This window comes from Pristiophorus japonicus, chromosome 4, assembly GCF_044704955.1.
Source record: "Pristiophorus japonicus isolate sPriJap1 chromosome 4, sPriJap1.hap1, whole genome shotgun sequence".
Lineage (NCBI taxonomy): Eukaryota > Metazoa > Chordata > Chondrichthyes > Pristiophoridae > Pristiophorus > Pristiophorus japonicus.
Window position 1 is genome coordinate 293607611 of NC_091980.1, and position 15011 is coordinate 293622621.

Genomic DNA, 15011 nt, shown 5'->3' on the forward strand with positions numbered 1-15011 from the left:
TAATCAGGTCTTGATGAGTGCAAATCTTTATTCTTGAGTCATCATCATTATCATCATCGGCAGTCCCTCGTATCGAGGATGACTTGCTTCCACGTCAAAAAGGGATGAGTTCACAGGTGTTTCAATGAAGGACCTAATATTCCAGGTCCCGAACTACAAGTTGAAGAGTGGAAGATGCCTGTGTGTGAATTTTTTTAACGTTGGTGGCCGTTGCACACCAGCCACTACATGGGCTTGACAGAGCTAGTTCTTGGTCCAGTGGCAAGGATTAACCAAGACGATGGACCTAGTGCACGCACACATTGCAGTGTGGACTGGTACTGGCATAGCAGCATGTAAAGGGTAAAGTATGCTATTGGTATTCTTAAGTAACAACCTGCTTTGTGATTAATTTTAGATTCCTAGGGTTAAGTTTCAAGCTCATAGCACAATTAAATCTAATAGCTGAATTGCATTTGCATGATACCACCTAATGAACCCCGACAAATCTACAGGAGGGAACTAATTCCATTACTATTCAATCCCATACTGAGCTGTGCAAACACACTGCAGCATGCATGCTGGGAATCAGAAAACACTTTTAATGAAACAAAAAAAGGAGACTTGTCAGGAACACGCTAAAGAAAAAGAAAGAAGAAAAACAATACAAGGCATAAAAAGAATGAGGTGACCCATAAAGGAGCAGGCTGGAGGAAGCCCCTGTTGAGATATGGTGCTGTGATGTCGGCAGTGGCCAGCTCACAGTCCAGAATTTCATTTTCTGCAAAGAAAACAATTGCACTTGGTTATATTAAGAAAGATCCATGATTTGATGTTGATGCAGATCAGATCTAATTTTTTTCCTTTTGCCGACTTATATTCTTTGGTTAATCTATATACAATTCCCTCTTGTTTGTACTCGCACCACCCCGATGTCATAAATGTGACCGATTTGTTTAAAGAATTCTCTTTACACTATTCCTGCAGACTGAGCCTTCCCGTTTAAAGCCATGCTCCTGTGTTAATAGTGCACTGAATGGAGCTTTCGACAGGGGTGTAAAATGGGCAATATCTAAATTGGCCGTCTTTCTGAGGAGTAAGGAAGGCAACTTGTCTCGAAAGTGAAAAAATATAAACACCAATGCTATTCTGAAGGGAGCTTTTATGTGTGCCTGTCCTATGCTATGCCTGCACTGCAATTATTTGATGCTCACATGGGGACAAAAAATAGATAAACGACCTGAACTGACATCCCAGATCTTAACGAGCACAAATCAATTCATTCAAAAATATCAAGATAAAAAAAATCAATTTTTAGTTCTGAAGAACTTGAGAACTAAAGAATTTGATTGTATGCAGTTACTGGGAATTTCAGTGGGTGATTTGTCTTGAGTTTGTTGTAAATATTATAACGTGTTTCTAATAGTTATGCAAATTAGTCGGGATGAAAGGAAGGTATCAGTGGTTGCGTTTAAATACATTGCATGATCAGGAATTCTTACTCACAAATCAGAATGATTAGTTTGGAGTATCATATTTGCAAGTCTGCCATTTTAAGAACTTTAATGGTTTTTCTGAAAAGCTATTTCTTTTAAAGCTCAAAATGTTGGTCTCCTAAATTAATCATTGGCCCCCCCAATGGCTAAGTGGGTAAATGCCCAACATGGTCTGGCATTAAACCACAGAGGCATGAAAGCCCCACGTTCAACACTGATCTGTGTTGAGTCAGCCGATCTCTGCCAGGACTAAAGAATTCCCTTTAGTCTCTCTAGGTTAGGGAGAGGATAGACCACCAGAGTTCTGGTGTCATCATTGCTCCAAAATGTACATTTAGAAATGTATGGTGAAGAGAGGATCAGGTGCGCAATGTTGAAGAACCAACTGACACGAGGGCCTCGATTTCTAAAGGGGAGGGTGGGCATGGTGCGTGTGAGTTCCAAAGTGGGGTGTCCTGGGACGTGGAGGCCAGCTGATCCTGATGGCCGGGCCTCATTCCCATAATATTTCTCTGTGACCTGCCCGGACTCGGCCGGGTGGACAAGCAGGCCGGCGGGCGGGAGCGGGAATTCGGTGGCAAAGAGTTTGCAGCTGAGGAAGTAGCGAGGGGGCTCTGGACATGAGCTCACCATGGCCCACAAGGAAACCTGAAATAACATTTTACAACTTATCCAACTGGGCCTCTTTTGGCCCGCGATCCATTTCCTGGCAGGTCTGGCCTGATGGGACCGCTGTCACTGCTCCCCTGCTCAAGACTGCAACTAAAATTGCAGATTGGATCCCGATGACATCATTGGGACCCGATCTACATATTTAAAGAAGGACTCCGCTGTCTACGTGTCATTGTCCCGCTCGCCTGCTCACATCGGGACATGGCATGAAGGGTAGCATCAGAGGGTTAAGTAGCTGCCCTCGTTTTAACTGACTCCCTGCCTGGTTTCCGCCAGGTCTAGGTTCATTTGTGAAGAATGGCCTCTCAGGCAATGTATCAGAGGGGCCAACAATGGTGGAATTAACCCCTAGCATGTGTCATCAACTTCAGGACAGAAAATTGAAATTAAACCATACATCTGTTACTCACTGATTTCAGATCCTTCTCTGCCTCTACGGCAACCTCTACAAAGAACATCTTACTAATGGCCCCGATATGTGCAAATAGAATACTTGCTGTTCATTCAAAATCCCTGTTTGCAAAGTGGATTTGTTATTCCGATTTGTCATGAATGGATCCTATCTGTAAACTCCCTAGAATCCTGATATGAAAATTCAAAAGCTCTGGCTGTAACTAAAATTTATCAGTAACAATGCAACATAAATGGTTACTTGATATTGTACCATGACATACTTTCAGTTTGCATTAAAGAAACAAATGCTGGGTGATAAATTTGTTGTTAGCCTGACTGCTGGACCATCTCTTCATATATTTAGTAAGATTTTTTTTTAAATTATGTCTACAGCAATAAAAATTGTTGCACACCCTAGACTGTTGTCGAGGATGAAACTGTTGGTGTCAACAGGAAAAAAAAGAAAAGGCTTGCATTAAAATAGCTTCTTGTGTCATCGGGACAGCTCCAAACCAAGATTAATCAGGGAGGTATCTCATTTGCTGTTTGTAAATCTTGCTGTGTGCAATTGGGCTGCTGCGTTTGCTGACATAATAAGCATTGGTGTTTAAAAAGTGACTTCTGCCTTCAAAGCATGACCTGTATCATATGGTATTGAGTTACAGTCTGATGTATACATTTGTGTTTTATAGGGGCAGAAAGCAGTAGGGAGTTGTCTCAAACCATTTATATAAACCTATTTTAATCATTTTGATTACCAGCTGCTTTAGCACACAGCACAAAGTGGACATTTAAAAAAAAAAATCGCAGTAAAAGTAGATGGAACAGAGTTTGAATTGTTTTGTCCAGATTGTGTTATTTTGGTAGAGTTGCCAAGTTGATATAAAATCAAATTAGCTATCACTGGAATCTGGAATTCGCAGTACCTGATTTTTAGCTGACAAATGTGATGGAATTAACAACTGGTTTCAAGTTTATACTGAAGTAACAAGCTTTGATTTAAAAGTCAGGACAGCAGGGATCTGATGAAGTAATACTGAGCATGTCTGAGTAAGCCATCTGTGCTGTTTTTACTGCTCAATGGTCTGCTGCTTTAACATTTTAGTACATTTTATTAACAACATTTTGCACATGTTTACAACTGCGACTACAGTCACACTTTGTGCAATTATGCAGTCTGGAAGATTAAGGTCAACCTTGGGAGGGCAAAAGAGAGGTAATCTTAACCCTTGCTCAGCTAATGAATCTGTCCCAAACAACGTTTCCAAGATAAGAACACGAGAAAGCATGGAACACGAAAAATGGTTCAACCCAGTGCTATCAACCAATCATGGACTGACTCCAAACGATAATAAAATAGGGGGACAGTTGAGTCAGAGGAAGTAACCAGGGGTTTAGAAAAGGAATTGAAAGAAAGAAAGACTTGAATTTATGTAGTGCCTTTCACGACAACCGAACATCTCAAAGCACTTTACTTTTGGAGTGTAGTCACTGTTGTAATGTGAGAAATGCAGCAGCCAACTTGCACACAACGAGCTGCCACAAACAGCAATGTGATAATGACCAGATAATCTGTTTTTGTTATGTTGACTGAGAGATAAATATTGGCCAGGACACCAGGGATAATTCCACTGCTCTTCTTCGAAATAGTGCCATGGGATCTTTTACGTCCACCTGAGAGGGTAAACGTTGCCTCGGTTTAACGTCTCATCCGAAAGACGGCACCACTGACAAGTGTAGCACTCCCTCAGCACTGCACTGGAATGTCAGCCTGGATTTATGCACTCAAGTGGGACCTGAACCCACAAACTTCTGACTCTGAGGCGAGTGTGTTACCCACTGAGCCACAGCTGACACTGAGTAACTGACAATTGAGTCAAATCTGCAGATCAGCAGGAGATGCAATTTATGATAGACAAGTGCAAGGTCTACCCATTGGATGGAAAGTGGATGTCATAAACCGTGGATCGTGTAAAGTGAAGTGGAAAGGCATCTGGGGATGATGGTAACAAAGGGGCAAGGAGTGTTGGGAAAATGAAATGAAAAATAGGAAAGCAACAAAAGCCAGAACAGAAGGAGGAGAGTTTAAAGAGAGTAGGATTATCTAACAACCAGGCAGGTAGAGGTTGTATGTATGTAAATATGCAGAGTATATTCTAAATAAAGTTTGCGAGCTAGAGGCACAAATCACTATAGGGGTAGAATAGCTAACATAGACAAGGTTTATGTTAGGGCAGGACTGGGAGCTATTTATTCCTGGTCACCACAATATCCAGAGGGATCGAGTAAGAACAAATAAGTGAAAAGAAAGGGAAAAGTGGCTATATTAATCAATGATACTAATACAGCACTAAAATATAATGATATATCGAGTTTGTTATAGATCACTGAACAGTGTAAATGGAACGAGGGAAGAGCCATGTCAGCAAATTAGAGGAAAATGCATTAATGACAGGGCCATAATAATGGGTGACTAATGGGTCCCACACAAGAGATTGGTGTGCAACATTAAAGCACATGGTATTGGGGGTAATGTATTGACGTGGATAGAGAACTGGTTAACAGACAGGAAGCAGAGTTGGGATAAACGGGTCCTTTTCAGAATGGCAGGCAGTGACTAGTGGGGTGCTGCAGGGCTCAGTGCTGGGACCCCAGCTATTTTCAATATACATCAATGATTTAGATGAAGGAATTGAGTGTAATATCTCCAAGTTTGCAGATGACACTAAGCTGTGTGAGCTGTGAGGAGGATGCTAAGAGGCTGCAGAGTGACTTGGACAGATTAGGTGAGTGGGCAAATGCATGGCAGATGCAGTATAATGTGGAAAATTTGAGGTTATCCACTTTGGTGGCAAAAACACGAAGGCAGAATATTATCTGAATGGCGGCAGATTAGGAAAAGGGGAGATGCAACGAGACCTTGGTGTCATGGTACATCAGTCATTGAAAGTTGGCATGCAAGTACAGCAGGTGGTGAAGAAGGCAAATGGCATGTTGGCCTTCATAGCTAGGGGATTTGAGTATAGGAGCAGGGAGGTCTTACTGCAGTTGGTACAGGGCCATGGTGAGGCCTCACCTGGAATATTGTGTTCAGTTTTGATCTCCTAATCTGAGGAAGGACGTTCTTGCAATTGAGGGAGTGCAGCGAAGGTTCACCAGACTGATTCCCGGTATGGCAGGACTGACATATGAGGAGAGACTGGATCGACTGGGCCTGTAGTCACTGGAGTTTAGAAGGATGAGAGGGGATCGCATAGAAACATATAAAATTCTGACGGGACTGGACAGGTTAGATGCAGGAAGAATGTAACCATTGCTGGGGAGTTCCAGAACCAGGGGACACAGTTTAAGGATAAGGGGTAAGGACCGAGATGAGGAGAAACTTCTTCACTCAGAGAGTTGTTAACCTGTGGAATTCTCTACCACGGAGAGTTGTTGATGCCAGTTCGTTGGATATATTCAAGAGGGAGTTAGATATGGCCCTTACAGCTAAAGGGATCAAGGGGTATGGAGAGAAAGCAGGAAAGGGGTACTGAGGTGAATTATCAGCCATGCTCTTAATGAATGGTGGTGCAGGCTCGAAGGGCCGAATGGCCTACTTCTGTACCGATTTTTCTATGTTTCTATGTAACACAGATCGGCTAAAAGTAATGCAAGTGACCAAGAATGAGAGGCTTTTCCACAACATGTCTGGGGCTGCTTTCTGGATTAGATAAGCTCAGATATTCTTGCCTTCTTGTCTCAGAGCAGTATCCATTTCCCTGGGCTGCAAGGCAGGAATAAGGCTCAGTGAGCAGTTTCGTCAGGTCGATGTCTCATTTTACACTGCACCAAGATTCCCATGCCTACCCTGGGGTGCTGAGCTGGGCTTGTGCTTGTGCCAGCTGCACTGCAGGCAGGTCAGTGAGGGAGATGGGGACTAACCCAGCCTCCCACTTCATTTCATTGAAGCAATACTCACAGGACAAGTTCAGCACTGGGTCACCCGGTGAAGTCGGGCACGATGGCCTCACCCCAGACCCCTGTAGAGGTCCCAGGCAGGCCAAAGAAAGAAGGGTAATAAAAAAAAATACATATTATATATAGATTAAGCACTTCCCACAGGATTTCTAGATGCTGTCAGGGCTTTCTGGCTGCTGATCTCTATCAGAAGGCTCAATGTGCAGCAGTGGGTCTATGAGGCTATGCTCAAATTTCCTCCCCCTTCTGCTGATGTTAGGCATTGCCAGGGCTGGACTGGTGCTGGGGGTTTATTAGGAAATACTGGTACTCCTGGCCCTGAACAGTGCTGGGGTAAAGGGTGAGGCGGGGGGGGGGGGGGGGGGGTGGTGGGTGGAGAGGTTAATGATCATTTGTCACTGTCTTTAGTCTAGCAAGGAAGAATCCAGTGCTGAATCTGATTCTAGAAAATGAAGTGGGCAAGCCTATAATGTAAGCAAACATAAAATAGCTAGGCCTGATATAAAAATAAATGTAGAACAAAAGAAAATCAAATGGATTATAGAACGTGTGGAGGGAAAGCAAGTAAGAGTTCGAAAGGTTTCAAAGGGTATGAAGAAATATTGTCCAGAAACATAAAGGGAGACTAATAAAGGATTGTAAGCAATAATTAAAAAAAAAACTAAAGAAAAGATTGGGCCGATTGGAGACAAGAAAGAAAATCATTTGGTGGAGCGTAAAGTGGAAAAGGCGCCAGGCTCTGAAGGCATACCTTCTCAAGTGCTAGGGGCAGGAAGGGGAGTTTAGTGGGAATGTAGACAAGAGCAAGCAGGAGACAGGTCTCATGAACAAGGTGAGCTCAGGGTGGGGGGGGAGGGTGGCTGCGGGGGGGTTGGTGGGGGATGAAACAAGCGAAAGATGCGGCTTTAGAAGAAAAACCTTTAAAATAGTGAAAGTTATGCCAGCTTAACAAAAGGGGTATATTAACATTTTTTGAACAAAAATATCATTACATTGTAAAATATTCCTAAATAACTGCTTGTAGCTCAACATCGGTTGATGCAAACGATGACGACTGCATCCTTCAAGATATGTTTGGCAAACTTGCTATGCATTCAGAGGTTACGCCAGCATTGAAGATCAGCATCAAATTTCATAGATGGCGTGCTTTACTAAACTTGAAGGCAAACATGTTGTTGCAAAACTTTTGAAAATTAGATGCTTGTTATTTTAATAAAGGATCTCTTGTATATTGGAGAAAACCTGATTATTTAATCATGAGGAATTTATATAAGAAATGATGTAATGCATACCAACAGGAAAATGTCTCCAGCAAAATAATACAATGTAGTATGATCCGTCTAATCAGAAACTTAAAAGCATTTACTCCTCCTTCTCTCTGCGAACCTTCACTGTCTGACGCCTGGCATTGTGAAAACTTGCTCAACCAAACTGGTATGTTGGGGGTGAGATTGGTCTTGAGCGCTAATGCAAAATGTTCACTAGGGAATCAGCATCCCCTTTTACACCCCACCCAGTTTTCTTTTCCATTGCAATCCAAGATTACTTTTTGCCCCCGTTGTCTCTCGAGTAAACCAGATAATCGAGTCTCCTAAATTCCAAAGTTTACGTTTTTTTTTAGTTTGTACATTTTTGTACCTGAACATTTTCTTTCCCTGTATGTCACACTGCTGGATGTGAACCATTCAGACCAGTAGTGCAGTATAACCCCAGGCTGAAGCGCTTTCTCTCGTACCTTTTCTCCTTGCCTGTTTCAAGCACAAAGAATTGTCAATTTCAGGCAGATAAAGTTGCTAATTGGTGCAAGATGTAAATTGCAGGCCAGCTGCAGGTGTGTCCAAAATTATTCAACTAAGTGTGAGTTCTGTAGAGCTTGCTGGTTCAGTGATAGAGTGTTTGTCATTCATTGTGACCATTAGTTGTATCCCATTAGGCTATTCTTGGTAGCTGAGAAAATAACACGGTACCAACTAATAGGAACTTCAACAGTTTAAATCTAAATTCCTCTATGAAATAGAACAGCAAGCCAAGTGTGTAGCGTTTTCCTAGCCTGCCAGGGAACATGTACTCATCCCATTATTGGTTTGCCAGGAAACAAAGACTCATTCCCTACCACTGGGCCACAAGGGATCTCACTTGCATGTTTCTCCCCACTAGTTCATCAGTGAACTCTGATAGAGCACCTTTTTCTACCTTCCCAACTCCACCAAAACAATTGCTGGGGAATACAAAGCCACTTACACACAATGGAAATTCATTCACTCCTTTCAAGTCACTAACTGCCAACTTTTGGTAAAGTGACAGGCCGTGTTGCACCTACTGGTTTAATATTATAGCGGAAAGCAGATGTACTGAGCTTTGGGCACTGTGATAGTATTTCAAATTTTTTGAACTACAGCATCTTAATTCATTTTCGGGACAATTGACTGGAATAACATTTGTGTTATAATGAAATTATCACTTATTTGTAATATCATTTTTCACTTTCAATTGTTTCACCTGTAGTGAGCAGTGAAATCCAATTGGCAGATCAATTGAATTAGGTTTGATTCAGCAAGCTTTTAATCTTTATGCAGCAATTAAATTTCTTAATCGCACATTGTTGAAATGTGCTAAGACTTAAAAACAAAATTTTTTAATAGTTTATACCTGTACTGCATCAGTAGGAGAAGCATATAAGTGCAGATTGCTCTGGGAGTTGTCGTTCTTGCGTGTCAGCTGTTGGTCAGTGGGTAGCACCCTTGTCTCTGAGTCAGAAGGTTGTGGATTCAAGACTCACTCCAGAGACTTGAGCACCAAAATCTAGGCTGACACTCCAGTGCAATACTGAGGGAGTGTTGCACTGTCGAAGATGCCGTCTTTTGGATGAAACGATAAATCGAGGCCCCGTCTGTCCTCTCAAATGGATGTAAAAGATCCCATGGTACTATTTCAAAGAAGAGCAAGGGAGTTATCCCTGCTGTACTGTCCAATATTTATCACTTAATCCCTTAAAAATAGATTATCTGGTCATTATCATATTGTTTGTGGGAGCTTGCTGTGCACAAATTGGCTGCAGCGTTTTTTACATTACAACAGTAACTATACTCCAAAAGGACTTCATTGGCTGTAAAATGCTTTGGGATGTCCGATGGTCGTGAAAGGCACTATATAAATGCAAGTCTTTTTCTTTATAATTGCTCCATTTTTGAAGAAAATCGACACAGCTGGGAATTTTACATTTATGAAATAATATCATTAACATTAGAATGTTTACATCACTGTGCAACACAAGTTCAGATCTTCAGACCTCAGTGTAGCAATGGAGCAAGAGTGCTGCCAACCCCTTGCCATCATACGCCTTCATACATCTCTGTTGCCAAAGTGCCCCGTTTCTGGTCTGATCGCATACCTAATCTGAACCAACCTTGTGGGTATGGAGAAATGTGGATCACTACATCTATATCACCGGATATCAGCAGCATTATCCAGACAGTGCAAACACTGCAGCCCGCTGACAGCTCTAAGAGAGGGGCTTTAAGCCTGGCACACAAAAGGCTTTCATAATCCCATGATAATGGAACATAAGCCATTAACCCTTCAAACCGAATTCCAGCTGCACCAGGATGATGGATTCTGATATGTACAAATGAACCACTCCCGACCCAGTCAGATCAACTGGATTAGTCAGCCAGCTAATCACAGCACTGGAAACCTTTCTCCTACCCACAGCTACAATATCAAACTTGTTTCAAGTGCTCAGAAAATACAGCCATGACAAAATTCAGTAATGAAAGAACACTCTCCAATAATAATTTGAAATGCAATTGCACAGCAGGTCAGATGGTCACAAACCAGAACATACAGTCTGAAACCAGATTCAGCACACTGCCTTCCAGGTGTTCCACAGTGCTTCTCCTGGATACAAACTACAACACTATTGTGGATTCCAAGCAAGTGAGACATTTTCCAAAATCTGGTTTCCACACCTAACCTACTACCGACAACTTCCAGCATGCCAGCAATTCTCTTGTAGTTCAATGATTTTCACTTTACAGAATCAGTCTCTAGGATCATCCACAAGGCTCTTTGTGAGATTCACTTATTATCATGACTTGTTTTGTACACCATGTTTTTTTTTCATTCGTTCTGGGATGTGGGTGTCGCTGGCAGGCCAGCATTTATTGCCCATCCCAACTTGCCCTTGAGAAGGTGGTGGTGAGCCGCCTTCTTGCACCGCTGCAGTCTGTGCGGTGAAGGTACTGTTAGGGAGGGAATTCCAGGATTTTGACCCAGCGACCAAGAAGGCACGGCGATATATAAGAACATAAGAACATAAAACATAAGAATTAGGAACAGGAGTAGGCCATCTAGCCCCTCGAGCCTGCTCCACCATTCAAAAAGATCATGGCTGATCTGGCCGTGGACTCAACTCCGCTTACCCGCCCGCTCCCCATAACCCTTAATTCCCTTATTGGTTAAAAATCTATCTATCTGTGATTTGAATACATTCAATGAGCTAGCCTCAACTGCTTCCCTGGGCAGAGAATTCCACAGATTCACAACCCACTGGGAGAAGAAATTCCTTCTCAACTCGGTTTTAAATTGGCTCCCCCGTATTTTGAGGCTGTGCCCCCCTAGTTCTAGTCTCCCCGACCAGTGGAAACAACCTCTCTGCCTCTATCTTGTCTATCCCTTTCATTATTTTAAATGTTTCTATAAGATCACCCCTCATCCTTCTGAACTCCAACGAGTAAAGACCCAGTCTACTCAATCTATCGTCATAAGGTAACCCCCTCATCTCCGGAATCTCTTTTAATACCCTGGGATGCATTTAATCAGGACCAGGGGACTTGTCTACCTTGAGTCCCATTAGCCTATCCAGCACTACCCCCCTAGTGATAGTGATTGTCTCAAGGTCATTCCCGTGACCAGCAATTTTTGGCATGGTTTTTGTGTCTTCCACTGTGAAGACCGAAGCAAAATAATTGTTTAAGGTCTCAGCCATTTCCATATTTCCCATTACTAAATCCCCCTTCTCATCTTCTAAAGGACCAACATTTACTTTAGTCACTCTTTTCATTTTTATATATCGGTAAAAGCTTTTACTATCTGTTTTTATGTTTTGCGCAAGTTTACTTTCGTAACCTATCTTTCCTTTCTTTATTGCTTTCTTAGTCATACTTTGCTGTCGTTTAAAATTTTCCCAATCTTCTAGTTTCCCACTAACCTTGGCCACCTTATACGCATTGGTTTTTAATTTGATACTCTCCTTTATTTCCTTGGTTATCCACGGCTGGTTATCCCTTCTCTTACCGCCCTTCTTTTTCACTGGAATATATTTTTGTTGCGCACTATGAAAGAGTTCCTTAAAAGTCCTCCACTGTTCCTCAATTGTGCCACCGTTTAGTCCATGTTCCCAGTTTACTTTCGCTAACTCTGCCCTCATCTCACTGTCGTCCCCTTTATTTAAGCATAGTACACTCACTTGAGACACTACTTCCTCACCCTCAATCTGTATTACAAATTCAACCATACTGTGATCACTCATTCCGAGAGAATCTTTTACTAGGAGATCGTTTATTATTCCTGTCTCATTACACAGGACCAGATCTAAAATAGCTTGCTCCCTTGTAGGTTCTGTAACATACTGTTCTAAGAAACAATCCCGTATGCATTTTATGAATTCCTCCTCCAGGCTACCCCATGCGATTTGATTTGACCAATCGATATGTAGGTTAAAATCCCCCATGACTACTGCCGTTCCTTTTTCACATACCTCTATTATTCCCTTGATTATTGTCCGCCCCATTGTGAAGTTATTATTTGGGGGCCTATAAACTACGCCCACCAGTGACTTTTCCCCCTTACTATCTCTAATCTCCACCCACAATGATTCAACATTTTGTTCATTAGAGCCAATATCATCTCTCACAACTGCCCTGATATCATCCTTTATTAACAGAGCTACCCCACCTCCTTTCCTTTCTTGTCTATCCTTCCGAATTGTCAGATACCCCTGTATGTTTAATTCCCAGACTTGGCCACCCTTCAACCACGTTTCTGTAATGGCCACCAAATCATACCCATTTGTAATGATTTGTGCCGTCAACACATTTACTTTATTTCGAATGCTGCGTGCGTTTAGGTAGAGTGTTTTAATACTTGCTTTTAAACCATGATTTTTAGTTTTGACCCCTCCTGCAGCCCCTTTATCTTCATACATATTGTCCCTTCCTATCACCTTGTGATTTACACTTACCCCAGTACTACTCTGCTCTGTTGCCTCCTGCCTTTTGCATTCTTTCTTGGGGGCCTGTTCATCTGCGCTCTCACCCACTCTAACTCGCTCAGAGCCCTCTCCTGGGTTCCGAATACTCCTCGCATTGAGGCACCGAGTTTTCAGGCTTGCCTTTTTATTGCACTTTGACCCTTTAGAATTTTGCTGTACATTGGCCCTTTTTGTTTTTTGCCATGGGTTTCTCTGCCCTCCACTTTTACTCATCTCCTTTCTGTCCTTTGCTTCTGTCTCCATTTTGTTTCCCTCTGTCTCCCTGCATTGGTTCCCATCCCCCTGCCATATTAGTTTAACTCCTCCCCAACAGCACTAGCAAACACTCCCCCTAGGACATTGGTTCCGGTCCTGCCCAGGTGCAGACCATCCTGTTTGTACTGGTCCCACCTCCCCCAGAACCGGTTCCAATGCCCCATGAATTTGAATCCCTCCCTGCTGCACCACTGCTCAAGCCACGTATTCATCTGCACTATCCTGCGATTCCTACTCTGACTAGCACGTGGCACTGGTAGCAATCCCGAGATTACTACTTTTGAGGTCCTACTTTTTAATTTAGCTCCTAGCTCCTTAAATTCGTCTCTTAGGACCTCGTCCCTTTTTTTAACCTATGCTATGAATAGGATGCAAAACAATGTGTTGTAACCATTGCAATAACAATAATTACAAAAATCTTACTCTGTAGAAAACTTATTTCATCTCTGGCTTCGTGATCCTATCAATAATGATGACATTCTTCACTCTGTTTACTGTTAAGGCTGCTCACTGAAATATATTTGGGCGGTTTCAGTCCAGTTTACAGTGGTCTTGAATATATGGCACCAAACAACTCTCCAAATTGCAGTTAGGTTCAAATATTAGTTAAAACTGACAAAATATATTTTATATTGTATACGATGGTCAATGCGGTAAAATTTATGCCTACAAAAATAATTCAGTGCTCAAAAGTTCCATTCTAACATTCACTTGGTTAACAGGAGAAACTAAGTGCTAATAGTTTTTGCTGATTTAAAATGGAAATTACGTTCTTCTATTTTTGTTTCCACACCTATAGTTATAAATATATGTGACGTTTCACCAAACATTTGTGGTCCAGGACTTTGCATCAATCAACAAGTTGGATATTTGTGCAACTGTGACTCTGGTTATCAGCTAGATAATCAGCAAACAAAGTGCGTCGGTAAGAAATATTTCATAAATGCCCTTCATAAGCTGCAAGAATAATTTTGTAATGCTGATCTGTTTTGATGCTGTGCAAATTGTGGCAACAGGTCATTTCATTTTAAAAGCTTTACTAAATATATAATTGTATTTTTTGATATTTAGCAAAGCAAATCAAATGTCAATATCTAAGTCAGATATCCAGGCCAAAGCTTCCAGTGTAACAGCATGGATATCTTGGAGGCTGCCTGTGAATTCCCTCTGAGGGCAGTGCTCAATGATGTGCTCCAGGATCTGATTAGGAGCTCCACAGTTGCATGATGGGGATGCTTTCATCTTTAATTGTATTGATCAGATCATGGGTTTTGATATGTCTTTACTAGACAGTACAAATGCACACGAGGCTCATACTTGAGAGAAGATCACTCTGTGACCAATAACCTTTATTCCAGCACTAAAGTGATGAAGGTGGGTAGTGCTTCCCCTTTTATACCTGAAAGTCCAGGTTAGGAGTGTCTCCCACAAGTTCACCACCTAGTGGTCAGTGTTCTCACAGTGTACAACTTAGGTCAGTTTATACATGGGTTACAATGACAATCGAATACATGACAGGTTTGATGCTTTAAATTTACCACTCATTTGCAAAAACAATGTTTTATCCATAATTCCAGTTGGCAACGTTGCAAAATATTCCATGTTATTGCACAAACATACCATCATTGTGGAATTATTAGTTAATATAATTATTCTGTTTCTCCTGCTTAAAGCCTCCTGTTTCTCTAAATACATTTGCTTCGCGTGATCAGCTTATGATAACTTAGCGGCTCCAAAAGTGCATACATCTAAATTAACTATTTTAGTTTTTCACTGATCCTACACAATTAATAGCAAGAGTATATTAAATGAGGGAACTCGTAACATCTATTCGGTATAGAAAGGAGATCTGGAATGGATTTAACTTGCATTTCTTCAACCGTCTCCTTCCCCTTAAAAAAGCAGAAGTTATCAATTTCTCCCCCATAAAATGGTTGCTTTTGAAAGGTGATGAGTTCCAGAGGGCGATTACACTAAGTGAATTC

The 15011-nt window shown here is 41.8% G+C and overlaps 1 protein-coding gene across 2 annotated transcripts in view; it reads left to right on the forward strand.

The window, feature by feature from the left end:
- LOC139263461 (latent-transforming growth factor beta-binding protein 2-like) overlaps positions 1-15011 on the forward strand; it is an 857891-nt gene that overhangs the window by 559846 nt on the left and 283034 nt on the right. For both annotated transcript variants that reach the window (XM_070879584.1, XM_070879586.1), the window contains one exon: positions 13826-13951. In XM_070879584.1, the coding sequence (XP_070735685.1) occupies positions 13826-13951 (126 nt within the window). The remainder of the gene's footprint in view (positions 1-13825; positions 13952-15011) is intronic.